Below are 26,876 nucleotides of genomic sequence, written 5' to 3'. Positions count from 1 at the left end.
CTCACCTGTATTACTGCTTTCAAATACATGAACTATATTATACCTGTTTTCATTTTTACTAGTTTTATTATTTTACCTGATTTTAAAGCAATTTTCTTTTCGTCTAGTTTTAAATTAGGAACTCTGGAAAACTCCTGGACTTTCCCCCCCCCCCCCCTTCAAAATAGTAATTAAAAATGCAGAACTCTAATTGTACTAAATTCTTAAAATATACAGTCATCTTCTAATATGTAAATATCTGGTGACATAGGACCTCATTGCTGTTAGGCGTGTTTCTGCTGGCTTTGTCCAGTCTCTCTGTTGGAATAACATTTTTAAGTGCATATTTTGGCATTGCCCCATGGCTGGGTTGGTTCTCTGTGTCTGGATCCCAGTGAAATTCCTTTGCGTTCATCCCAGATTTAAGATATGTGTTTTTTCCTTTCCCCTTGAAAAATCTGTGTGTGCTTTTGCAGGGGGGGAGGGGGGAAGGTACTGAAAAGGCAGATGTGAGGAACTGTCAGCCTGCACGTTTCCAATCATATTACGTGAGCAAACAGCAGAGGAACAGCCTGCCAAGAAGCTTTGTATAACTTTGTAAATGTGCCAGAAACTTAAAACCTCTCATTCCCTCCTCCTCCTCTCTTCACTCCAGACACCAGCGAGCCAGTGACGAAAAGGAGCGGCTGCTTTTCTGTTCTTTTCTCACAAAAAAGTCTTCTGCAGTAGTGAAATCTGAATTAATGTCCCATTCTTTCTATTTTTCAGCTTCCAGATCTCTCTCTCTTCTTTTTTTTTTTTTTTTTTTTTTGATTTGAAAAACACTTGTGGTGACCCTTCATGATTCTTTCAAACGATTTGCTATAGGTTTTGTCTTGTGATCATTAAAAAGAAGATGGGTTTCTCTTTCTCTGTCATCTTAACACAATTGCAAGTGTGCCTGTACCTGAGCTCTGTATTACAAGTGAACTGCCAGCACCAGCACCAGCACCAGCACAATCCCCCTCCTCCAGCTGCATGGAGGCAAAGAATTCAGTGGACGAACAACGGGCAAGTCTTCAGCCTGCTGAGCCCAGGCTCGGAGTATCAGCCCCCCCCGAAGGAGACAGCAAGCTGCTACGGGCCTCCGGAACCACATCCTCATGCTCAGCAATAACCGAACGAGTAGCTCCTCCTCAGACACCGCATCCCCAGAGAGGTCCCTGCCTTCCAGATCGGAAAGCGCAGCCGCTGGCTCCCCTCCCCAAGCCGGCACCAGCAGGTCGGGAGCAAGATTGTGGTTCCAAGCTGGATACAACTCAGGGAATGCGCGGGCAACACCTGGAGAAGGCCAGAGGAGTCGGGGCGCAGCCGCAGCTGGACAGTCCCGGGCATCTGCTTCAACGAATGCAACAGCTGCATCCCAGGGAGTCAATGGAACTGGAGGAAGCAGCCTTCCTCTGAGTAATCTAAGACCAAGAGAAGATGAAATGGTAGGGGATGATCCCTATAACCCTTACAAATATTCAGATGATAACCCGTATTATAACTACTATGATACCTATGAAAGACCCCGGCCAAGGCAGAGACCCGGCTATGGCACTCGCTACTATCAAAACGGTATGTGAATTGGGGTGGGGGTGGGGTTCATTCAGTATAAGGAAAGATGCCAAATTCCAGGAAACTGTGCAAATATGCATTTAGTCCGGGCTGTTAAGGTGAGCCCACGGCCAGTCAAATTTTTCAGGATATGCAGAAAATGCATATAGATGAAATAAATCGGAATGCACTGTCAACTAACCATATGCTATCTGCATACACTGGAGACAGAATAAATGCAATCTATCTGATGTATATATATATATATATATATTGAGGATATTCTGAAAATCTGGCTGGCTTTGAAGTTACTAGGACAGGTTGGGAAACTTTGCACATAGTTCTTATAAGATTTAGATATGGTATTCAGACACATATGACCAAAAGTGTGTTTTTAAAAGTTAATTGGCACTTATTAGCTATGCATAGTAACAATTCTGTGTGATTTACTTTGGAATAAATTAATTTAAGAAACGGCTACTATTGCAAAAAATTTTTAAATGGGAGTTTAAAGATTTTTAGATTCTTACATTCTGTCCTTCAACTGACCATAGTGAAATGATAACTGATGCAAAATACATAACACTTGGGTGTCTTTTCCATGGACACAGCCACTTAGTCAAACAATAAGGATCAGTGCCTGCTGCCTTTGCAAAAGCTATTAAAAATTACCTCAGAAAGAATATGTAAACACTTGTGTGGGAAAATAGGAAACCAATTACTGAAATGGTAATATAATGCAATATCCATAAGGATATTATTTCATGGCTTTCTCTGTACCCTTTCTCCTTGTTAGCAGTTACTGTTCAGTGTCAGTGCTTTATTATAACTTTTCCAGAAGGGAATTAACCTGGCCCAGCTTTGTCTAACTTTGGGGTCCTTTTATCAAGCTGCGGTAGGGGTTTAACGCACGTAATACCACGTGTTAAACTTCCTGCCGCGCTAGCCGCTAACGCCTGCATTGAGCAGGCGTTAGTTTTTTAACCGGCTGCAGGGGTTAGCTCGTGATGAAATGTCCAACGCGCTAACCCCGCTAGAGCGGCTTGATAAAAGGACCCCTTTGTCCCTGTTAACTGATTAAATTTATGTGGGCAACTTATACGTTAGTATGTACAAACTGTATCCAGCTTAGAAAAAAAAAAAAAAAAGATGGCGGTAGGGGAGTTCCCAGGGCACAGTTTCACTGCTTTTTCTACCCCAATCCTAAACACCCTTCTCATCCCCTGCCCAAGAATTACCTCTTTAACCCAGCTAAAACTATGCATTCTGTAGTAACTGGTGCATAAGTACTTTAAGCCAAATAAAAGAGGGCATTTGTGGGCCTATTTAGCCAAGAAAATGCCTTTGAAAATTACCCTTCAGAATTGCCCTTCTAATGAGAGTAGAAATAAAGGAGCCTATAACACTATACTTCTGGTTTGTTGTTTGCGCTGCAGGCCTCCCAGACTTAGTCCCGGATCCATACTATATTCAAGCTGCCATATATGTTCAGCAAATGTCCATGTATAACCTTCGATGTGCCGCTGAAGAGAACTGCTTAGCAAGGTAAGCATGAAACATTTTTTTTTTAGTATTATTCACAGCTTCAGGGTGTAGGAATGGGGTTATTTTGGTTTGCTTTAACTTCAGAATCAATTAGACACTATTCTGGAGTATCTGATATTGCAGAGACTATGAAGAAATCAGGACAGACATTTTGCTGTTGGCTGAAATGACTCCATTTTGACTTCTGGTGTATTGCTAACCTCTGAACTTCATTCACTAAGATGGATAACTGGATACTACTGTTTATTGAAGGAAGCCTTTCAGCCTTCATGCCAGGGGTGTAGCCATGGGAATTCTTGGGGGCCTAGGCTCCAAAAAATTTATGTGCACCTCTGCTGGTTTGGCTGGCAGGGGTCCTCAAGCTCTGTCAGCAGAAGGCCTTCTCCAATGATGTTTCTTTTTCTGAGACGCTGTACTACCTTCCCTGTTTCATCCACCTCCCCTCTGTGCTCATGCTCAATTTAGTGAAACTGAGCATGAGTGAGAGAGGCCTGTCCTCTGCATGTGCTCAGAACTGAGCACGTACAGGGGACGGGCCTCCCTTGCACATGTTCTGTTTTGCTAAAACGGAGCATGTACAGGGTGGGGAGAGGAGAAGCAGAGCAGGTAGCATGTTGGCTCAGAAAAATAGACATCACTGGAGGAGGGCTTCTATTGCTGGGGGGGGGGGAGGAGAGCAGAGAGAAGCAGGGAGGTGGGCCAAAATTTTGTGCCCCCCTCACTTTGCGATCAGGCTCCTCCCGCCAAATCCAAGATCTGGCTAAACCACTGCTTCACACTATTCATTCCTCTCTCTTTCTCCATGTTTCTTTCTTCTTCTTTATCAGATTCAGTGTTTCACACCTGAGCATCTTCTAATGAGGACACTCATTTGCTGATTGCTGTAAGGATCATATAACAGATCTGAGACGAATGTGCAAAACATAGCATATGGGTACAGGAAGCTAGATTAAATCTTTAATTCAGTCTGTTTTCCAGATGTCTGCATATCCTATACTGAACTTAAAAAAAAAGGAACTAGAAAGACATAGCTCTCACCAAATACTAACACCTCAAAGTTTATTGTTGATTAAACAAATGTAAGTTCTAATCATAGACTATAAGAACAAACATGAGGAGGGGGATGCAGAATATAAATCATGCCCCATTCTTTATGTGACATCCATAGTTATATACAACATTATAAACATAACTAGCTACAGAAGACTTTCTAGAGTACCTTCTCAAGCTTAATACAATGTCTTCAGATCTCCTTGCTGGAGACTGAAGGCAGTCTCGGCCGTACAGTGTTAGGTGTGCTGACCCAGTGTCTATCACCGTAGACATAGATCAGTCGGCTAAACATAACCTGGGAAGCACAGCATAATGCTCTTGTATGTGACCTAAAGGGCAGAACTCTTGAATACATTAAAAACTCATTCTGCTGATATATGAGGACTGTCAGCCTAAGACAGGGTTCTTCAATGGAAGGCCCGGGGGCCCTATTGTCAGTTTCAAGCTCAAAACAGAAAGCAGGAAGCAGATGGGGGGAAGAGTTGCATGCTTAAAGGACAACGCATTTCTCAACAAAAGAACTGAATGAATTTGGAAATGACCTGATTCATGAGGATACCCCCAGTGAAATGTCTGAAGGTGGCCTGAAAGAGGAGAATGTTAGTGACACATGCTGGCCAGCAGTGTCATGGCACTGCAAGGGAAGATGTGTGGAGTCTCGCATTCAGTTCATTTAGATTCAAAATTGCCCCCTGCTTGAAAATTAGTGAAGACTACTGGCCTGAGAGGAGTGGAATATGTGATCAGGGCTGGCTTTAGGGGTGTATGACCTGTACCTTTGCTTAGGGTACTGCTGCTTTAGTGACACCTCTGTGGTTTGGACAGAACGGGTGCTACTAGCTGAAATACTTGACTAAGGAGGACAATACTGTGGTTCAGAAAGGACATGATCATCAGTGGTACTCCAGGTCTCCCCTTCTCTTCCACAGAGGTTACAATTTCCTGTCTCTGCACAAGGCATAAGCCAGCCCGGTGTGTGATGTCATCTCCTGCCCATCTGTATGGCCTTATGAGTTTTATGACCATTTGTGTTTATATCAAGCTTTAGAGAAGAAGTAGCTCTATTCCGTGCATTGGAAAGCATAATTTTCTAGTAATTCTTACCTAAAAATTAGTTAAGACTTAATTTTATGTTTTGTGTACAGATGTACCCACTTAGTCTATAATCTTCCAGTACAGTCTTTTTATTCCACTGTTTATCTCATATTTTGCTTTGTACAATTTTTTGTTCCCCTTTTTTCTGCCTCAAAATTGAATTATGCTTAACCACAAAAAATGGCGTTTAGCCATTTTTTGTTAACTACAATGATCTACTACAAATCAAGCTCATACAAAAGCTAAGTGCGAATTTTTGATACCTTTTAAAGTTATTTATTTCACGTAGCACTTTAATACAGCTTCTTGCACATTTGTAGCTTTGCACATAAAAATACCGGCTCAATGAAAGATACCATGTACCTGTACGAGTGATGTCTGGACACTTACGTGTTTTGAACATTACAGGGTTCTGAGAGCGGTATAGAATAGCAAGAATTCTTGTTATTATTAGTCCTCTATTTGTTTGTTTGTTTATCAAAATTGAATTAGCCAGATGAATTAGCCAACACAATGGTCATTAGAAGACATTCCTCATATCCAAGAAAGATCTTAATTGTGTAGGCTCATAATATACATATTGAATATTCTCATATCTAACAGCATTTTCAGGGGAAATATAACTGAACGGTTTATCCCAGGGAAATAACCTCCTAGTGCAAAGCCAAATATTTCTTCAGTCTATGTTGTGTACATTTTGATACAAGTTTATACTATAATGGAGGTTTTTGGTTTTTTTTTTTTTTGGGGGGGAAGCAACTTTCAAAGTATTACATAATAAACCCCCAGATTATGTCAAGGATGGCCAAATTCGGAAAATAATTAGTTAACAGGCTCCAATGATTTAATTATCGGAGCTAACAAGCACTTAATTGGCACTTGAATTGGGCGCTAATCTGTTCTGTAACAAAGAGTGTCTAAATGGGATTTCGTGCAACTCAAGAGGGTTGTGACAAAGAGAGGGCCATGGGTGGGTCAGGAATGCTCCCATAAGATGCACGCTATGTAAAAGAATATTGGGGACCAGTACCCAATTTGCACGCCATAATTTTCACTGGGTTTCATCTGGCATAAATGCCTGAACCCAAAGTTGAGTGCTAAATTTGGTGCTCATCACTATTCTGTTGAGTGTTCGTCCTGGAGTACCCTTTATAGAATAGCAATGAGTGCCGCTTTTATTGGTGCTGAGTTTTGGGCACCTTTTATAGAATTGGACGCAAAATTTTAATATCTGACAGTTTAGATTAATTTCTGACATTAATTTGGTTATCAACAACATCATTTTAATTAATTGTCTAAGGGTTGTTTCTTGGCTCAGTTCACACAAGATTATGTTGAAATATTCTAGCAATTAATAGCACTTGGTTATAGAACAGTATTGTAGAAGCTCTACTATGATAAATCCTCTTTGTGTGAAGCTGATGCGTTGTCTCAAGACCTGTTCATTTTCAAGCCAAATGACTGTAATTAGGAGTCGGGAGATTAAGGTGAATCCATAGATCCATCAAGTTTTCCTATGATTTCCACTTGTTAGGGGTAATTTTATAAAGGATGTTTCACAAATATATGCCAATATAGGCACATTTAGGGGATACTCTATAAAGTGTTCACCAACATATAGACACTAAAGACCATATGTAAATGACCAGAATACTGGCCTACACAAAGATAGCTGTAACTTTTCAGCTACCCTATAAACAACCCTTGTAAGATCCTCAGCGGCACCACTTAGGGCTCAAACTTTGAGCCCTAAGTGGTGCCGCTGAGGATCTTACAAGGGTTGTTTATAGGGTAGCTGAAAAGTTACATCTCTGTGTATGTTATATGGTCGTACTTCCCATGAAAAGCATGTATAAATTAGTGCATTATTAGACAGAATACTAGCCTATGCATACATACACATTCTTAGTGTTGAAGCAATTATATTGTGGTATGACTTTCAAAGATTGTATTAAACTGTATAAGTGTCCATATGAGGTTGGCAAGGCAAGTTGCAAACTGTCCAGTTTATGATGCCATTGTTTAATCACAAAGAAGGAGAACCTGCTCAGTGTTGGATACAACTCTGGACACCTTGTTGGTCAGACTTGATGGACCGTAAGAGACTTGGCTGAGGGGCTTCGAGGTAAAATTACATTATTCGCCGATGACGCCAAACTATGCAACATAGTAGGCAACCGCTCAACAGATGAAAGCACAGTGTCCGACAAAAGCTCAATGCCCGACAGTATAACGCAGGACCTACTCCTGCTGGAGCATTGGTCAAAGACTTGGCAACTAGGTTTCAATGCCAAACAATGCAAGGTCATGCACCTTGGCGGCAAAAATCCATGCAGGACTTACACTCTAAATGGTGAGATCCTAGCAAGGACTGTAGCAGAACGTGACTTGGGGGTGATCATGAAGACATGAAGACTGCCAATCAAGTGGAGAAAGCTTCATCCAGGGCTAGACAAATCATGGGCTGTATCCGTAGAAGTTTCGTCAGCCGTAAGCCCGAGGTCATAATGCCGTTGTACAGATCCATGGTGAGACCCCATCTGGAATACTGTGTACAATTCTGTAGGCCGCATTATCAAAAAGATGTGCGGAGAGTTGAGTCGGTTTAGCGAATGGCCACCAGGATGGTTTCAGGTCTCAATGATCTCCCGTATGAGGAACGACTGGGTAAGTTGCAGCTGTACTCACTCGAGGAACGCAGAGAGAGGGGAGACATGATCGAGACATTCAAATATGTCACAGGCCGTATTGAGGTGGAAGAGGATCTCTTTTTCCTTAAAGGACCCATGGCAACAAGAGGGCATCCGTTGAAAATCAGGGATGGGAAATTTCATGGCAACACCAGAAAATATTTCTTCACCGAAAGGGTGGTTGATCGTTGGAATAATCTTCCACAACAGGTAATTGAGGCCAGCAGCATGCCAGATTTTAAGAAAAGATGGGATTGGCATGTGGGATCTCTTCATGGAGGTAGTTAGGGAGTGGGCCATTAGTGTGGGCAGACTAGATGGGCCGTGGCCCTTTTCTGCCGTCATATTCTATGTTTCTATGTACAGGTCTTTTTCTGTCAGCATTGACTATGTTACTATGCATGTTCCAAAGCAGATGCAAATGTATGCAGGTTCATTTCCTCAGCAATTTCTGCAGGATTAATGCTAATATTTTATAAAGAAAAATAGGTTTCTAACCATCTTTTTAAATTAGGCCCAATAGGTACCCATTTGACCTCCCTACCTGGGAGACCTGTTATAAAATGCCCCTCCTTATGTTCCTTTATGTTTACAGTATTTGTGATACAGTGATGTTCTCAGCTTTGCAGTTACATGTTAACTGAATTTGATTTTCTCCTACATCCTACTTTCATCAAGAGGACATCAAGTCTGAAACCAGGCAGGCAGATTACACTATATAAACATGTTGAGAGCATATAACATTTAGGAGCTTTTTAACGAGTTGCACTAGGTGCTAATACACATCTAACTCAACTTAAAATGGTGTACTATAGGACCTGCTCGGGTATATTGCCATAACTGCCAAACTAGCGTGCACTAATCTGGGTGCTAAAAAATATTTTTATGTTTTTGGAGAGGGGCATATTAGATGACAGAGAGTGGGTGCTTCTGTGCTAAGCAGTGCATCCACGTTAGCATGCATTAACAGGTAAACACTGAATTATCACATGAGCCCTTACCACCTACAATATGGGTAGTGATTAGTACTCATTCAGTATTTTTTTTATTTTATATGGCTGCACGATAATGGCAATATTAAAAGCATGGTCATTAATATAAGAAATAGAAAATCAACCACTTTTTAAACTTTGGTTTATATTATTTTTTTTTATATAATCAAAAATATTACAAGAATCCATACCTGTTTGAAATAGAGTACACCACAAAATCTCATAATATAACCAGCTGCAGTAAAAATGGCCTTAGTATGTGGGAAAACCCTCTGCAAGAGCACGCTAAGGCTACTTTTTACCACAGATTAGTAAAAAGACCCCTTAGGTCTCCTTTTACAAAGCCACAGTAGTGATTCTCCCATGGCAAATGCACCGAAGCCCATTCAATTCCTATAGGCTTTAGAGCATTTGCCACAGAAGAATTGCTACCGTGGCTTTGTAAAAGGGGCCCTTTTTGATGCAGTATTGAATTATTCTAATGTTAGAGCGGTTCAGGCTTTCAGGGGACTATAAATATCCCAAATATGTTTCTTGAAAGCTGAATAAAATATTGAATAAAAAGCAACAGTTTTTTGGGGTTTGTTGTGGGTTTTTTTTTTGCTTTTAATTGAAATATGTAGATTATTAACTACCAGAGCACATAAACAAGGTCAAACAACCCCACATCAAAAACTGGAACAAGAACCAAGTAGGGAATGGGACTGTACATGTCAGCCTTGGAAACAATAAGCTTTATTGATTACTAACTGATCACCTGGCATTGCCCGGATATAAATTCCTCTGAGGAACATTCACTTGAGGATTAAAATCACACAAATTTTCAGTTTTCATTTTCTATTTAGGCTTCACCACACCACATCACAGCTGCACTTCCTTATATACTATTATATGACTGTGTGACATGATTCCCGAAGCTGGCACCTCTCCTCCTCTCTGCCCCCCCCCTGCCTCTTCCCATTCCTCCCCTCCACGTGCAGCCCCCTTCCCTTCCCCTATAACTCTAGTTGAAGTTGCTTGCGGCGTTGCCCGGATATAAATTCCCTTGGTTTACATTCACTTGAGGAACATTCACTTAAGAATTAACATCACATAAATTTTCAGTTTTCGGTTTCTGTTTAGGCTTCACCACACCATACCACAGCTGCACTTCCTTATATTCTGTTGACTGTGACATCATTCCCCAAGCTTCATACCATTGGTCAAAGCAATATCTGTCTTTTTCAATGATTCTTTACGTCACCCCCTTTCCACCCCCACAGTATTTTTTCCCAGATAATAATTGATATGTATACCAAGTTTGGTTAAAATCTGTCCATGCGTTTTGGAATTATGCTGGAACATACATACATCAGATTTTATATACTGTATATATATATAGATAGATAAACACAGATATAAACTAAATACATGTGTAAATACATAAACTCCACGTCATTTACTTGTATGACCCAACACGGTCCATGTTTCGACCTCCAACAGGAAGCCTGTCTCAGGGGTGAAGGAGTCAATCTCCAAATCCTTGGCAGCATGCACAAGCATTAGTACAGCGCTGAGGAAAGTAAATGATTCTGAAAAACAAATCAATGCATAAGCTGCGTGGCTCCTATTTTTTGTCATCTTGTGAAGTTGAAAAAATGATTTCAAGATGTTACTAATTTTTACGCATGATTTTTATAATGTTTTTTTTTTTATTTTTACAGTACAGCGTATAGATCAAGTGTCAGGGACTATGATAACCGAATGCTCCTGCGATTCCCCCAGAGAGTGAAGAACCAAGGCACTGCTGACTTTCTTCCAAGCAGACCCCGATATTCATGGGAATGGCACAGTTGTCATCAGTAAGTGAATTCCTGTGTTTTCATTTCATAAAACTGCGGCAAGTGCTAGCATGTGCTTACCATGACCTAAGAGATTTGACTGCGGGACATGCTCAGGCATTCTGCGGTAAGTCCCAAGTCTGCGTGTGCTACCTTTTATTTTATGGTTGAGAAGAGGAGAGGGGAGCATGTGTGCAGCTTTATGGATACGTATGAAAAGAGAGAGGTACAGGGTGGGAGGGATCTTGCATGTTAAGTTTTGTACTAGTTGTAGTACGTTAGATAACTGTGATGAGTCAATGTATTATAACCCTGCTGGAGAGGGTGCAGAGGCGAGCACGAAAATAGTAAAAGACATGGAAAATAAGAGCTACAAGGAACGCCTCGGAAAACTGGGATTGTTCACCCTCGAGAAGAGAAGACTGCGAGGGGATATGATAGAGACCTTTAAAATACTAAAAGGTTTTGACAAAATAGAGCAAGAAAAGTTGTTATGCACATTGTTAAATGTGACTCGGACGAGAGGCCATGGACTGAAGTTGAGAGGCAACAGACCCAGGAAATTCTGTTTCACACAGCGAGTGGTGGACGCTTGGAATGCACTCCCGGAGGAGGTTGTGACGGAGACCACCATTCTTGGCAAGTTGGATGCACACCTTCTTGCAAATCACATCGAGGGATACAGGTAAACAAGGTCTTCCTCAGGGAACACCTAGCTTGGCCTCCACGTGTGCGGGTCACCGGACAAGATGGACCAAGGGTCTGATTCGGTGAAGGCGTTTCTTATGCTCTTATGTTATGTTGTCTTAATTATGTATGTTTACATGATTATGTATGTTCTCTTTGTAAACCACTTAGGTTTTAAACGGTGTAGAAATTTTTAAAATAAATAAATAAGATGAAAGAATACAAACTATGACAAATACTGCTCTGCAGAGAGAAGAAATGTCTTACAAATGGTCATGCTCTGTGGCTGGCACCTGGGATATATCCTTGCAATTTGGAAAGGAATGGCTGAATAAATTGGATGAGTTTGTTAGAATTTTCCTGCTGCGGGTCTGGGCACATTGCCCAAGAAGTGGGAGATGTGTCTTTTTTGATACATCCATAATTGGTCCTTATTTCTGCTCTTTGACTAACCAGCTGCCATCAGTCTCAAATTGAAATGCTGCAGGTCTGCTGTCCATAAGTTCTGTTTGTGAAATAGTTTCTGAGTATTTGTAGGGTTTAGTGTTATTTCACAGTTTCTGGCAGTAGAGGAGTTTTGTGTTGCTGTTACCAAGGTGACACCAATTTTATATAATAAGCTGTATAGACTCTAGAATGGATAAAAGCTTCTTCACAATAAGGAAAAACTATGAGGAGCGTTCAATAATTTATCTACCTCAGTAGGAAAGAAAAGAGTTTTCAAAAAATTGTTGTTTTATTTTTCAATATAATCCCCTGGTAGCTGCATACACTTCATCCACTTTTCCTGCAATGATTTAACCCCTTTCAAAAGAATTCTGTTTGACCTTCAAATCAGGACGTCAAAGCTTCCATGACATCTTCAAAACTCAGAACAGAAAATAATCCAAGGGAGCCAGGTCAGGCCTAGGGTGGATGGGTCAGTTGATGAAACCCACATTCTCGGATGGCAGCCTGGGATTGTCATGACATGTGCACCAGCACATTTTCATGAAGAAGCAGCACACCTGCTGTGAGTTTTCCTCCTCTATCCTCCTTGATTGACTCCCGCAAAGTGATCATTGTGTTGGCATAGTCCTCCCCAGTTATGGTTGTCTTGTGTGGCATGAACTCCAGAAGCAAAAGTCCATCATCATCCCAGAAGACAGTTGCCATGACTTTGCCTGCAGATTTTTCTGCCTTGAACTTTTTTTGGGGTGGGGGATGACTTGTGCTTCCACTGCATTGACTCCATTTTGGACTCAGGATCTCTGTGATAGACCCAAGTCTCTTCACCAGTCACCAAACAACGGAAAAAGTTACTTGGTCTTCATGGAGCATCTCCATGCTCTCCTGACACCACTGGAGCCTTGTAGTCTTCTGACATGGCTTCAGCATTCTTGGAACCCATCTTGCACAAACCTTGGACATATCTAACTTTTCATGATTTTACAAATCGTACCTGCCGAGATGCCCATTTCTTCAGCTATTCATGAAACCTTAATTCATCTGTCTGACAAAATTAAATCCTCAACTTTCTTGCACATTTCTGTGGAGTTGCTTCCACAGCTGTCCAGTTTGAGGGTCATCTTCAATGGACTCTGTACCCCACTTAAACTACTTGCTCCAAAATTTTACTTTGTAGAATGATTGGGCAGACTCACCATAAACTGCACACATGTGTTCATGGATCTGCTTTGGCTTTTCCCCTTCTTTTAGGAAAATTTTTTATAATTGAACAGTGCTCCAAATCTATCAGTTTCTTGCTTGATTCGCATGAGGACTCTCCTAACATCCTGTCTCTTGAAATGTTAGATTTGCACTGAGCTGCAACTGTGCATGAGTAGCCTTGAGACATTAGTTAAACTGAAAATGTCACAACAAGCATAGATTTGTTTAAACAGACTTGCTACTTTCGTTCATATTCAGGTAGATAAATTATTGAACGCCCCTTGTACATACAACTCATTAGTCCTAGATTTCTCAATGATAAAGATCAAAGCTTCTTTGAAAAAAATTTAATTTAATAACTCTGTCTTATGCACTTAAAATTAAAGTAAATTCTGTTTAAGATTATTTTATATTTTACATTTCCCTTTCATTATTTTAACAACAAAATGTTTTGGAGGGTTTTATTTAAACTGTGAATTTTCATATTCATTATATCACGCACATGATCACTTGTCTGTCAGCTGTGATATAATAGCGGAAAGGTTGAGAATCAGTGATCACTGATGTATTGTTTTACTATGTTCTGGATTTGTTGTTCTTTGTTGCTATTTCAGATTTCCTGAAACAAAACAAGGAAAATTAAACCAGATTCGAAAAGAAAAACAAATTTGAAAAAAAAAAACAATGAAGTTAGAAGAGCTGATAAATAAAGCCAATGTCTAAGAGACATCAAAACTGAAACAAAACATAATTCATCATTTCAAAGCAATATAGGAACAAAGAATCTCAATATTAACCATCTGTTCCCCAAAATCCTCTTTCCATCATTAGGTAACTGAAATCTCCTTGTCTTGAACAAATTTCTCAAATTGATCTGACGGAAAGAAATCATACAGTAGTTATTATTTTTATAGGCAATCATACAATCATACATTTACACGGAAAACATGAAAGCAAGAAGCCTCTAGTGCTAGCTAGCTTCAACAGCAAAATATCAAGAAAAAATCTGAAATGAGGTAAGTGCTCTGAAGCTCATAGGAATTCTATGAATGTCAGAGCATTTACCACACTGGCTTGTGCTAAAAATCTCTAGCACAGCTTGATAAAAGGGGCCCTTGGTAGCCTCAGATTCAAAAATAGCCACAGGTGTGACATGTGCTATATTATCTGATGAATCTTCCACAAATGCAGTTAACTTACCCTTACCAGTAGGTACCAAAACATCTAAACTATTCTCAGTTCCAAGTTTCGATGAGGCTTGACCAGGCACATAATAGAAATTAGATAAAGTAATCTGAGCTGAATTAGAAATATTTACAGTCTCAGAAAAAATACTTCAACAAAATTTCTGGTAAAACTAAACATGAACAGGGAAAATCCAAAAATGCAAATTGTTCTTCCTTAGCAGATTTTCAAATATCTCCAACTTACAATTTGAGACTATCTTTGATGGCAAAAGTACCCTCAGATTGCAATGATGAGGTTCAATTTTCCAACAGTGTTAGATTGTTGAAAAAGCACTGCCTGCTGGGTAAAAGGGCATAATTCTTGTACAGTCCCATGCAAAAAAGAGTCTGTCCTTTAGACAATGTTCCATCTGTCTTTTAAAGTCACATTCTGTGGAGCAGGGCTAGGAGGAAGAGCAGTAGATTCAAATAGAAACTGAACCACTTTTGGCAGAGAACTAGATGACACAGTCCCACTAACTTTATCCGTGTCTGCTCCCTTCACTGTATAGGGGAATCTTGTAGGGGAATCTGAGTGCTAAAAGAGGATGGGAACAGAGTATGATTAACAGGGCTTAATGACATGCTGCCTAGAGAAGAGGTTAACTCGTGCAGGCCCAAATTTGCATAGGCCCAACAGGATGAACGTTGACACAATAGGAGACTTAAACTTTTCCTTGTGCTCACCCATTAAATCACTAAACAAAACTAAATGCAGTCCTCAAACTCACCACACCATTGTTATGCACAATACAACAGTTCCAGGTCAAAAATTCTAGGCTCCAATGATTCCATGATGAGTTAGGTTCAGCTATTTATTTCCCTGCACTAGAGAGCTTACAATCAAAGGGGTCCTTTTACTAAGGCGTGCTAACCGATTTAACGCACACTAAAGATTAGCACATGCTACATGCCATTATAGTCTATGGGCGCCTTAGCATTTAGCATTTGCTAATCTTTAGCGTTTGCTAAATTGGTTTGCGCGCCTTAGTAAAAGGATCCCAAAGTTTATATATGAGGCAGTGGAGCTAACTAGCAATAGTTATAAGAAGGGGTTAAAACAAAAAATTGCATTTTTCTATGATGAAAAAAAATCTCAATTTTCAGGTTTCTGTTTAAAAATGAGGCTTACCTTCCAATATTGCATAACAAAATAGGTGAGGTAGAGTGTAGGTAGTAGTCATTTCTGTTATGGATTTTGATATAAATTTAAGGTCATATTTTATTTTTGTTAGTTTTTAAACAGTTTTTAAGAGTAACACCACACTTCACTTTTGCATAATGGGCTCCAACTCAGTCCTTGATAATCTGCACCTGGTTCATTTTCCAGGTTAATCAAGATATGAAAATCATCCTGATTCACAGGTAGCTGTGTGCAAATATATGTGAGGTGGCATTTTCAAACCCTCTAGGGAGCATCCAAGCTTTATAACTAAGGGCCTCTTAGACAGCCTTCAAACAAAAATCTCTTCTCCTCTCTTTTCAGCCATAGCTACAACCTTTGCACTTTTTCCCTGTTTGTAGAGATTGGGTAGAGGGTATTTAAAACCTAGGGAATTTATCTGTGTAACTACTTATTTATCAGGGCAAATTCCCTTAAAATTTCTCCTCGCAATGGATTTCATGACAATCAGATAACCCATTACTGTATTAATGCTTTGAAAAAGATGTATTGCTGAGTTCTTAATATAATTACTAACTGTGATCTGACAGACATTACCACAGCATGGATGAATTCAGCCACTATGACTTGCTTGATGCAAGTTCATATAGGAAAGTTGCCGAGGGACACAAAGCAAGCTTTTGTCTGGAAGACAGCTCTTGTGATTACGGATACTACAGGCGATTTGCTTGCACAGCACATACTCAGGTAAGGTGTCTTCATGCAGTGGCGTAGTAAGGAGGATGGGGGGTGGGTAAGGGGCAGACCGCCCCGGGTGCCGACACCTCTCCACAACCCACACCATTCTTGCATCCTCCCCCACTACCTCTTTAAATCTGCGCCAGCACGAGCAACTTCTCCGGCCTGCTGTTCGCGCTGGCCTGGCTCCCCTCTAAAATCACTTCCAGGTCATGGGGCCAGGAAGTGACATCAGAGGGAAAAACAACGCTGGCGCAAGCAGCAGGCCGGAGAACCTGCTCACACTAGTGAAGACTTAAAGAAGTACGGGGGGGAAGGGAGGGTGCAAATGTAGTGTTGGGGTATGGAAGGAGCAGGAGTGCAGAGAGGAAGATGCTGGGGGTACTGCTCCGGGCACCTCCTACCCTCGCTAAGCCACTATTTTTATGTTATGTTTTCCAGGCCAGAAGGCGGTCTCTTTCAGTCAGGTTTATAGCTTTGGGTTTCACATATCTCTTTGTGGTATAGATTCTGTGGCTCACTCCTTGAATAGATTTGTCTTAGTTGTCTTTACCATTGCCTGCTCCAGTTTTCAGAATCTATCCCTCCAGTCGCAACCACCTCCCACAGCATTGCCTCCAGGAACTGTAGCAGTTTCCTGCAGCCAAGAGTGAGAGATGGAGCTTTTCTTAAGCTGATCAAAGGATACTAGCTGCATTACAGCAGCAGTTGCTACTAATAAATCCCCATTCTATTTCCATTCCCAGATGGTTTTACAAAGCACTCACTCTATTAGTGAATCTTGCAAAAGTCTTCACACCCCTTTACATGCTTTTTTTCAAAAAATATTCTGCTATTAAAAATATTCTGTATTAAAGTTTGTTTCACTGATTTACAGAACATATTCTATACTTCCAAGGTGAAAAAAACAATTACAGAAATATTCAAAAAGTAATTAAGAATAAGAAATCAAAAAGTCTCTACTGCATAAGTCTTCAAACCTTTTTCCAAAAATTGCTTTAAAAAAAATAGTAAATTAATTAGGACCCCCACCTCAACCCCACTATGCAATCATGGTATTGAGTTGATTCAAATAAGCTTGGATGAAAACAAGGATGTCATATGAACTGCAGGATAAAGTTATTCCAATATACAGACTAGGAAATAAGGCACTAGGACTTATGCCCGCTGATACCAGATGTACGTAATCTTGGCATGCAAGTTACTATCACTACTATTATTTATCATTTTTATAACGCTGAAAGGCATACGCAGCACTGTGCATTTAACATGTAACACACGGTCACTGCTCAGAAAAGCTCGGGCACACATCCTAATTCTTTAACACTGAACATAACTTTTGAGAATGAATATACCATACTCTACCCATGCCCATGCCTCCTCTGGTTGCACACAAGAGAATTTAGGCACGGTTCTTTATAGAATCACAAAACAAAAACCAATTTCCTTTTGGAAAGAAGCATCTGCGTATTTCCATTTCAAATTGGCCATATGTTTTCAGTATTGGACCCCTGATGAAGGCTTATATTTCGGTTGAAACATGGACCGTGTTGGGTCTTCTGTTTCTGTTCGTTGCTACTGTCCACTCTACCGCTACATCACTTGCCAGCTGATTTGACACATTGGATTTTGCTGCATAGTTCTATACATTGGGCCCCCAAATTCTACAAAGGTCATCCAAATTCTGAGTTGCAATCACATCTAAATTAATGAGCCATAAACACTTAATTCCTTGCTAACAATCAATTATTGGTGTTAAAATTGGCACTAATTTGGAGTTGTGCATGCAATTACCTGTGCATGATTTTATATAGAGAACACAACAAAACCAAGGAAAACTTCAAAACTCCAATGAAAAGGAGAAGCCACAAAACAAAAGGTGGAGTTGATATAAAGGATCAGCCAAGTTTATTGCAGTCGACCTATACAACAATGCTATGTGCTGGTATATTCAACATAATCAGTGAGCAGATGTTTTCATTATTGGAACCCGATGAAGGCCGAAACACGGACTGTGTAGGTAGGGGGGACATGATAGAAACATTCAAATACATCATGGGTCGCATTAAAGTGGAGGAAGAAATCTTTTTTCTAAAGGGTCCCACGGCGACAAGAGGGCATCCGCTAAAACTTATGGGGGAAAGATTTTATGGTGACACCAGGAAATACTTCTTCACCAAACGGGTTATTGATCGATGGAATGATCTTCCACGCCAGGTGGTTGAGGCCAGTAGCGTGCTCGACTTCAAGAGTCGATGGGACAAACAGGTGTGGGCACCACAGAGCTATGCCCAAAAGATGGATACCCCAGGGAGGAGGGTTCATATTGATTAAGTGGGCAGACTTGCGGGAGGGAGGGTTCTGGAGTGGGCAGACTTGTTGGGCCGCTGGCCCTTTTCTGCCGTCATACTCTATGTTTCTGTTTGTCGCTACTGTCTACTCTACTGCTACACCGCTTGCCAACTGATTTGACACATTGGATTTGCTATACCTGCTCATTGATTATGTTGAATATACCTGCACATAACATTGTTGTATAGGTCGCCAGCTAAACTGTGCCCCTTGCTGGTACAAATTTTGGATTGTTTATAGTTGGACCACTGATTTTTAAATTTTAATTTTATTGACTACAATAAACTTGGCTGATCCTTTATATCAACTCCACCTTTTGGTTTTTGTTTTGTGGTTTCTCTTCATTGGAGTTTTGAAGGTTTCCTTGGTTTTTGTTGTGTTCTCTATATAGAATCATGCACAGGTAATTGCATGCACAACTCCAAATTAATGCCAATTTTAACACCAATAATTGATTGTTAACAAGGAATTAAGTGTTAATGGCTCATTAATTTAGATGTGATTGCAACTCAGAATTTGGATGATCTTTGTAGAATGCGGGGGCCCAATGTATAGAACTATGCAACATATTTTTATATTCTGTTCCTTTCAAATTCGAGTCTAAGTGGAGTACAATTAAGAAATCAATATATTTCATTGAAAATTACAAATATTTTCTTTGTACAATGTATATTAAACCACAAAGTACTTAAAAAGAAATAAGATGTTGTAAATTTAAAAGTCATCATCAACATCTTCTCGCACATCAAGCAGCTTTATGGGGTAAAGACCTTGAACAATTGCTTGTGCCTACTACCTATGGAGAATTCAGGAAACGCCTGAAAACACATCTATTCTTGAAATACTTAGGAAACCAACCTATTCAATCTTAGTCCTTAACAACCGAACGCAAGAACCACCTATCGCTAAATCTGTACTTTGTTTATTCATTCAATCTGTAACATTTCTAATCATTGTAAACCGCATAGAACTTCACAGTCCTGCGGTATACAGTCCGCTTCTTACAACCTGACAATAGTGAAGCCGGCTCCTCTCAGGTTGTAAGAAGCGGGGAGAGATTTGGACACTGCATGGATCCCCTGAAGTAGCCTTCCCAGGCAAAACAGAAAGTCTTTTCTATCGGGACTAGGAGTTAAAAGCCTTTTTTGAAGTTCTACGCCTTCAGATGAGTGTATTTTCTCTGTTATTGTGATTCTATACTCTACGCCTCCACAACCGCTTACATAAGTGAAATTGAGCTGTAGCCCTCGCTAATAATTTAGTTAAGTTTGGGATTCTGGTCACTCCTTTTGGACACGAATAATGCATTGAACTTTGTGCACACTGCTTTCACTAAAAAATTGTTTGAAGAAAAATGGATTCCTGTATGAATGGAAATTATTTATTTATTTATTTACATGTAAACAGGAGTTTTTTTTATAAACCTGTGATGATGTGCATAGGTTTGGGCACTTGTTGTAGTCCCCCAGCCTTCCACAATTGAGGTTTATTTTTCTCCGTTGTATTATGATTTTTTCATACAGTTTGTGTTGTGCCAGCAATTCATATTTATGTGGGCTTGAATGATTCCCTGCTACTAACCATTATCTACAATACGTTTTTGACAAATATTTATTAATACTTGAGAGGGTCCAGAGGAGAGCAACCACGAATGATTAAGGACATGGAAAACCTTTCATACACTGAAAGATTGGAGAGACTGGGCTCTTCATCCTGGAAAAGCGGGAGACTCAGAGGAGACATGATAGAGACCTACATAGATCATGAAGGGCATAGAGAGAGTAGAGAGGGACAGATTCTTCAAACTTTCAAAACATAAAGAACAAGAGGGCATTCGAAAAGTTGGAAGGGGACAGATTCAAAACGAATGCTAGGAAGTTTTTTCTTTACCCAGCGTGTGGTGGACACCTGGAATGCGCTTCCAGAGGGCATAATAGGACAGAGTACGGTACTGGAGTTCAAGAAAGGATTGGACAATTTCCTGCTGGAAAAAGGGATAGAGGGGTATAGATAGAGGGCTACTGCACAGGTACTGGACCTGTTGGGGCCGCCGCGTGAGCGGGACTGCTGGGCACGATGGACCTCAGATCTGACCCAGTGGAGGCATTGCTTATGTTCTTATGTTCTTATGAATCCTAAACTGCACTGGTAGACAGTTCTAGACTCTTATGGCCGGATTCTATATAAATGGCACCATTGTTGGCAGATGCCTAAAAAACAGCCACTGCTAGCTTGTCAATCACACAGCAGTGCCATTTCTAGAATCATGGTTTCATGAAAGGTAGGTGCTGGAAATGTAGGAAAGCAGAAACTAGGACAACTAAGGTAGAAAAAAAATTTACATTTCTTTTCTTTTCTTTTTTTGCTTTAGGATAATGTAGTATATTGTTGTGTTGATAAACTATTTATAAACAAATGCCCTGCCAGCTGAAGATCTCTTTCTCTAGTTTGGCAGCTAGAACTTTGATTTATAAAATGACAATTGTATAGAATATTGTTTCTTTTTATACTTTAATAAAATAATAGAAAATAGAACATGATGGTAGATAAAGGCCAACTGGCCCATCTAGTCTGCCCATCCACAGTAATCATTATCTTTTTCTCTCTCTGAGAGATCCCACTTACCTATCCCAGACCCTTTTGAATTCAGACACAGTCTTTGTCTCCACCACCTCTTCTGGGAGACTGTTCCATGCATCTACCACCCTTTCTGTAAAAAAGTGTTTCCTTAGAATTACTTCGGAGCCTATCACTCTCATTGCAGAGTTTCCTTTCAAATGAAAGAGACTCGGACTCATGCACATTTACATTACATAGGTATTTAAACGTCTCTATCATATCTCCCCTCTCTTACCTTTCCTCCAAACTATACAGATTGAGATCTTTAAGTCTGTCTCCATAAGCTTTATGATGAAGACCACATACCATTTTAGTAGCCTTCCTTCTGCGACCAACTCCATCCTTTTAATATATTTTTGAAGGTGTTGGCCTCCAGAATTGTACACAATATTCTAAATTAGATCTCACCAAAGTCTTATACAGGGACATCAATACCTCCTTTTTCCTATTGGTCATTACCTCTCCATATGCAACCTAGCATCCTTCTAGCTTTCACCGTCACCTTTTCAACCTGTTTGGCCACCTTAAGATCATCACATACAATCACACCCAAGTCCCACTCTTTCGTGTACATAAGTCCCTTCATCCCTAAACTGTACCGTTCCCTCGGGTTTTTGCAGCCCAAATGCATTGACCTTGCATTTTTAGCATTAATTTTAGCTGCCAAATTTTAGACCATTCTTCAAGCTTCGCCAGGCCTTTCTTCATGTTATTCACACACATCTGACGTGTTACTCTATTGCAGATTTTGGTATCACCTGCAAAGAGGCAAATTTTACCTGACAACCCTTCAGCAATTGTCATTTATAAAATGTTAAGAACAGGCCCAAGAAAAGTACCTTGAGGCACACCACTGGTAACATCCCTTTCTCAGAGTGATCTCCATTAATCACTTACCTCTGTCCGTTCTTCCACTCAACCAGTTCTTGACCTAGTCCGTCTACTTTGGGACCCATCCTGAGGCATTCAGTTTTAATTATTAGACATCTGTGTGGAACACTGTCAAAGGCTTTGCTAAAATCTAATACACCACATCTACGCGCACAACCTCTATCCAATTCTCTAGTCACCCAGTCAGTGGAAATTGCTCAGATTTGTCTGACAAGACCCCACCTCTAGTGAATCTATGGTGCATGAAATGACTTATTGGTCTGGTAATTCCCCTACTTCTTCCTTACTTCCACTTTTTGTAGAGTGGGAACCACATCTGCCCTTCTCCAGTCAACTGGTATCACTCCGACTCTAGAGACACGTTGAAAGGTCAGTCAGTGGAGCTACCAGAACTTCCCTAAGTTCCTTCAGCACCCTCAGATGCACACCATCCAGCCCTATTGTTTTGTCTCTACCTTTATTTTAGCTAGCTGCTCACGAACACAACCCTCTGAAAATTGATCAGGGTCTATTACTCCTCCATCCCTATTCACATTTGTCTTCTGCAGTCCCGGTCCCGATACTTCAGCCACGAACACAGAACGAAATATTTGTTAAGCAATTCAGCCTTTTCTTTATCAGCTTCTAAATATTCCTCTCTTTCATCTTTTGAGTTCACAGTGCCACTTTTGCACTTCTTCCTATCACTAATATATCTAAAAGATGTCTTGTCTCTCTGTTTTACCGTGTCAGCTATTTTTTTCTTCAATTTGCATCTTTGCTTTCCTGTACTACACGACCAGCCTTGTCTTAACTTTTCCAGATATTTTTTGCCTGTCTTCCTCTTTCTGCGATCTCTTGTAGTTTATGAAAGCTAACCTCATTCCTTACCTTCTCAGCTACTCCTTTTGAGAATCAAAGTTCAGTACCTTCTGAGCTACTACTTTTGAGAACCAAAGTACAGTATACAACTTATTTGAGCTTGTGCAGATGGGATGCATATGGTTTGAGGGGACGGGGCGTGGACAAGGACTGAGCTCATGGGGACGAGATCTGGACAGGGAGGGATAGGGATGAATTCACGGCGATGGGGACAAATTTTTTCCCTGTGTCATTCTCTAGAACAGATAAGAAGTTGCATCTTTTTGTATTTTTATAAACCAAACAAGCTAGTTTAAAATCAACATGTGCCTTTACAGGCAACCTATGCAGATCTACCAATGAAGGAGAAGCCCTATCATATGCATTTAAACTATAATCAATTTAGACTCTTACATTTTGTAACAATCGCAACTGTGTTATAATTTTAATGACAAAGATAATATTTGGACAAATGGATAATTTGTGAACATAAAGAGTTGCAATAATCAAGTTAAGGGAGTATAATTGGTTTAAAATATTGATAACTAAAAAATGGTCTATTAGAATGAAGTTGCTTTAAATTGAAAAATATTCTTTTTAAAAGGGCATTTAATTGAGGCTCCAGTGTCTACAAAAAAGAATCACAGGGCACTGAATACATGTGGGAAAAGGTTTTATGATCACCAAAGAGGAAATTTATAGCGGCATAAATCAAACACAGCATATCACCCCAATACTACCCCTCCAATAAAGCACAGTGATGGTAACATTATGCTGTAGGATTACTTTGCAGCAGATGGGGCACGATGGCTTGTAGATATCGAGGGGAAAATGATGCAAAAATACATGCAGATCCTGGAGGAAAACCTGTTCCAGCTGTCTCACTAGACTGGTGAGAATTTTCCCCTCCCCCCCCAGCAGAAATACAATCCTTAGCATAAGTAACAAGAGAATGATTCAACAAGAAGAAAGCAAATATGCTTTAGAGTCCACAGAGAATCCTCAGCCAATTTGAAAGAGATGAATGACCAGAAACCGTTCACCCTGCTGTGCAAAGTTGGTAGATATTTATCTGAAATGACTCATGGCTGTTATTGCTGCAAAAAGGAGTTTCCACCACGTAATGAGTCCAGGGGTTGAAGACTGACTTTTTGGTTTCTTATTCTTAATTACACGCATATATAACAAAGAGTTTCCAGTTATGAAGAATACTGCTGATTACTGCCAATTTATTTTCTGCTTTTACATGGATTTTATTCAGTACTATAGATGGAATATATATAAACATGGCATAACACTGTTCAAGTAGCACAAACTATTATTTATTTTAATAAAGAAATTGTGTGCAGAATATTTGACGGGCATCTTACTGTATTGGCAGGGACTGAGCCCTGGGTGTTATGACACTTATAATGCCGATATTGACTGCCAATGGATAGATATAACAGACGTGAAGCCTGGAAACTACATTCTGAAGGTATGGAGCTTCTAAATATTTAAATATGCCAGACTGCACACTGTGGGGTATGAGCACAGAACAGCTTTCTGTACATACAGAAAAGCTCTTATAAATTTCCTTGAGGTTGTAAATGCACAGAAGTATATCCTAGGACAGGGGTAGGCAATTCCAGTCCTCGAGAGCTGGAGCCAGGCTAGGTTTTCAGAATATCTACAATGAATATGTATGAGATGGATTTGCATGCACTGCCTCCTTGAGATGCAAATCTATCTCATGCATATTTATTGTGGATATCCTGAAAACCTGACCTGGCTCCGGCACTCGAGGACCGGAATTGCCTACCCCTGTCCTAGGACAACACAGTGCATACTGTCTGCGATATACATTTAGATCAGTGGTTCCCAAACCTGTCCTGGAGGACCCCCAGGCCAGTCGGGTTTTCAAGATAGCCCTAATGAATATGCATGGAGCAGATCTGCATTCCTGGCATCTCCATTTTATGCAAATCTCTGTCATGAATATTCATTAGGGCTATCTTGAAAACCCGACTGGCCTGGGGGTCCTCCAGGACAGGTTTGGGAACCACTGATTTAGATGTTCCAAGGTGTGGTGGGGTGGAGAATAGGTGGCATTAAGATGTGATTCCACATATGTGTGTATTAGGTTGGCAGAACACAGTAAGCCAGGTACATGTGACAGGAGAGTGCTGACATTTGGGTGGGGGGGGGGGGCAACCATGCTTTTCTGGTTTACCATGGTGTCACCCTGCTCCAGCACTGCACATTCTACTGATCTACTACTACTAATCATTTATATAATGCTACTAGACATACAGAGCGCTGTACATCAAAACACAGAAGAGAAAGCCCTTGCTCCAAAGAGCTTACAATCTAGTTAAGACGGGAAGTCATCAAAGGTGGCAGAATGCAGCAGCAATGGAGCGCAGGCCTGTGGAGAAAATAATCATGGCCACACTGTGGTTAAGGTGGTGGCAGACTCAGGAGATAGGGGAGGTGCCAGTTGCCCCTGGGTGGGGGGGGGGCACCATCCCTGTTTGTGTGCTTTATAAAATACATGCAAGCATGTGTGCCGGTTCTTACTGACATGATGTGTAGGGTTACAAGACATCCAGGAAAACACGGACATGTCTTCTTTTAGAAGGACTTTCCAAAACCCAGCATGTGTCTGGTTTTGGAAAGCCCTGATGAGCTCCAGCCGCACTGGAGGGCCTCTGAGCATGTGCGGATGATGTCACACACACATGTGCATGTTCCAGACCATTCAGACGTGGCTGGAGCTCATCGGGGAAGAGAGGAGGCTGTGTGGGGTTGGGGCTGGGGGCAGAACAGGGCATGGTCACGTGTCCGGGGTTTTGCAGAAGAAAATATGGTAACCCTATGTATGTGTAAAAATTTACAACTGCGTTGGAGCTGGTACATCTGGGTGGAGTGTGTGTGTTGGACGGGGGGGTCCTGGTGCAGTATTTTATACAGATGCATGTTCTGCCTTTATAAAGCAAAATCAATATAGGCATCTTTGTTGCCCCGCTTTGCTTTCACATGCTGTGTTAAGCCAGTGAGCCTCTGATCTGAACATCATCTCTTCTCCAGGTTAGTGTGAATCCCAGCTACATCGTTCCAGATCCGATTACTCCAACAACATTGTACGCTGCGATCTTCGTTATACTGGCCACCATGTTTACACCTCCAACTGTGCCATTTCACCGTAAGTGCCTTCTTGTTGTGCCTCGAGGCCATTTGGAGTGTAGCCCATGACTCTTCAAAATTTAGTCCCTGCTGCCTTGAAAGCTCCTGTTTCATTTTTAAGCGAATGGCTCATATCACTGGAGACAGCTGCTGACAGAAATGCAAAATTTGAAATAGAGCAGACAAAATGAGAAGCATTTCATTTCCCGAGGAAACTAAAAGAGCTAATTTCCGACCATACCAACCTGGACTCCCCCCCCCCCCTTTGCTTTTATTCCAAGACTTGTTTTCTATCAAATCTGATTTTGATTGTTGATGGGAAGAAAAAGTGCTACACTTTAGGTTTATTTATCAGAAAGGCCACCCCTAAAACGCAGCCAAACTGTGGTTCATAGACAACCCGCGAAAGACATAGGCGCGCGCCGACAACTAAGCGCAAGACGGAGGCGCGCGCGAGAAAATTACAGTTTTTAGGGGCTACGACGGGGGTTTTTGTTGGGAGCCCCCCAGTTTACTTAATAGAGATCACGCCGGTGTTGTGGGGGGTTGGGGGGTTGTAACCCCCACATTTTACTGAAACTTCACTTTTTCCCTTTTTAGGGAAAAAGTAAGTTTACAGTAAAATGTGGAGGGTTACAACCCCCCACCCCCCACAACACCGCGTGATCTCTATTAAGTAAACTGGGGGGCCCCCCAACCCCCCGTCGAGCCCCTAAAAACTGTAATTTTCTTCGGCGCGCACCTCCGTCTTGCGCTTAGTTGTCGGCGCGCGCCTATGTCTTTCGCGGGGTTGTCTATGAACCACAGTTTGGCTGCGTTTTAGGGGTGGCCTT

The 26,876-nt window shown here is 40.9% G+C and overlaps 2 protein-coding genes across 2 annotated transcripts in view; one reads left to right on the top strand and one right to left on the bottom strand.

Moving 5' to 3' along the window:
- The window catches only part of LOC117352546 (protein-lysine 6-oxidase), a 71,944-nt gene that overhangs the window by 19,076 nt on the left and 25,992 nt on the right, over nucleotides 1-26,876 (bottom strand). The window lies entirely within an intron of this gene.
- On the top strand, nucleotides 472-26,066 carry LOC117352545 (protein-lysine 6-oxidase-like). Its single transcript, XM_033929023.1, is given in 8 exon segments — nucleotides 472-1,069; nucleotides 1,071-1,578; nucleotides 2,994-3,102; nucleotides 10,636-10,773; nucleotides 16,029-16,185; nucleotides 24,260-24,355; nucleotides 25,948-25,975; nucleotides 25,978-26,066. Coding segments are annotated over 8 exon segments (1,320 nt in total). The 5' UTR covers nucleotides 472-874.

This window comes from Geotrypetes seraphini, chromosome 1, assembly GCF_902459505.1.
Source record: "Geotrypetes seraphini chromosome 1, aGeoSer1.1, whole genome shotgun sequence".
Taxonomy (NCBI): Eukaryota; Metazoa; Chordata; class Amphibia; order Gymnophiona; family Dermophiidae; genus Geotrypetes; species Geotrypetes seraphini.
The sequence above is the reverse complement of the archived record's forward strand: the minus strand, read 5'-3'. Positions and strand labels throughout refer to the sequence as shown.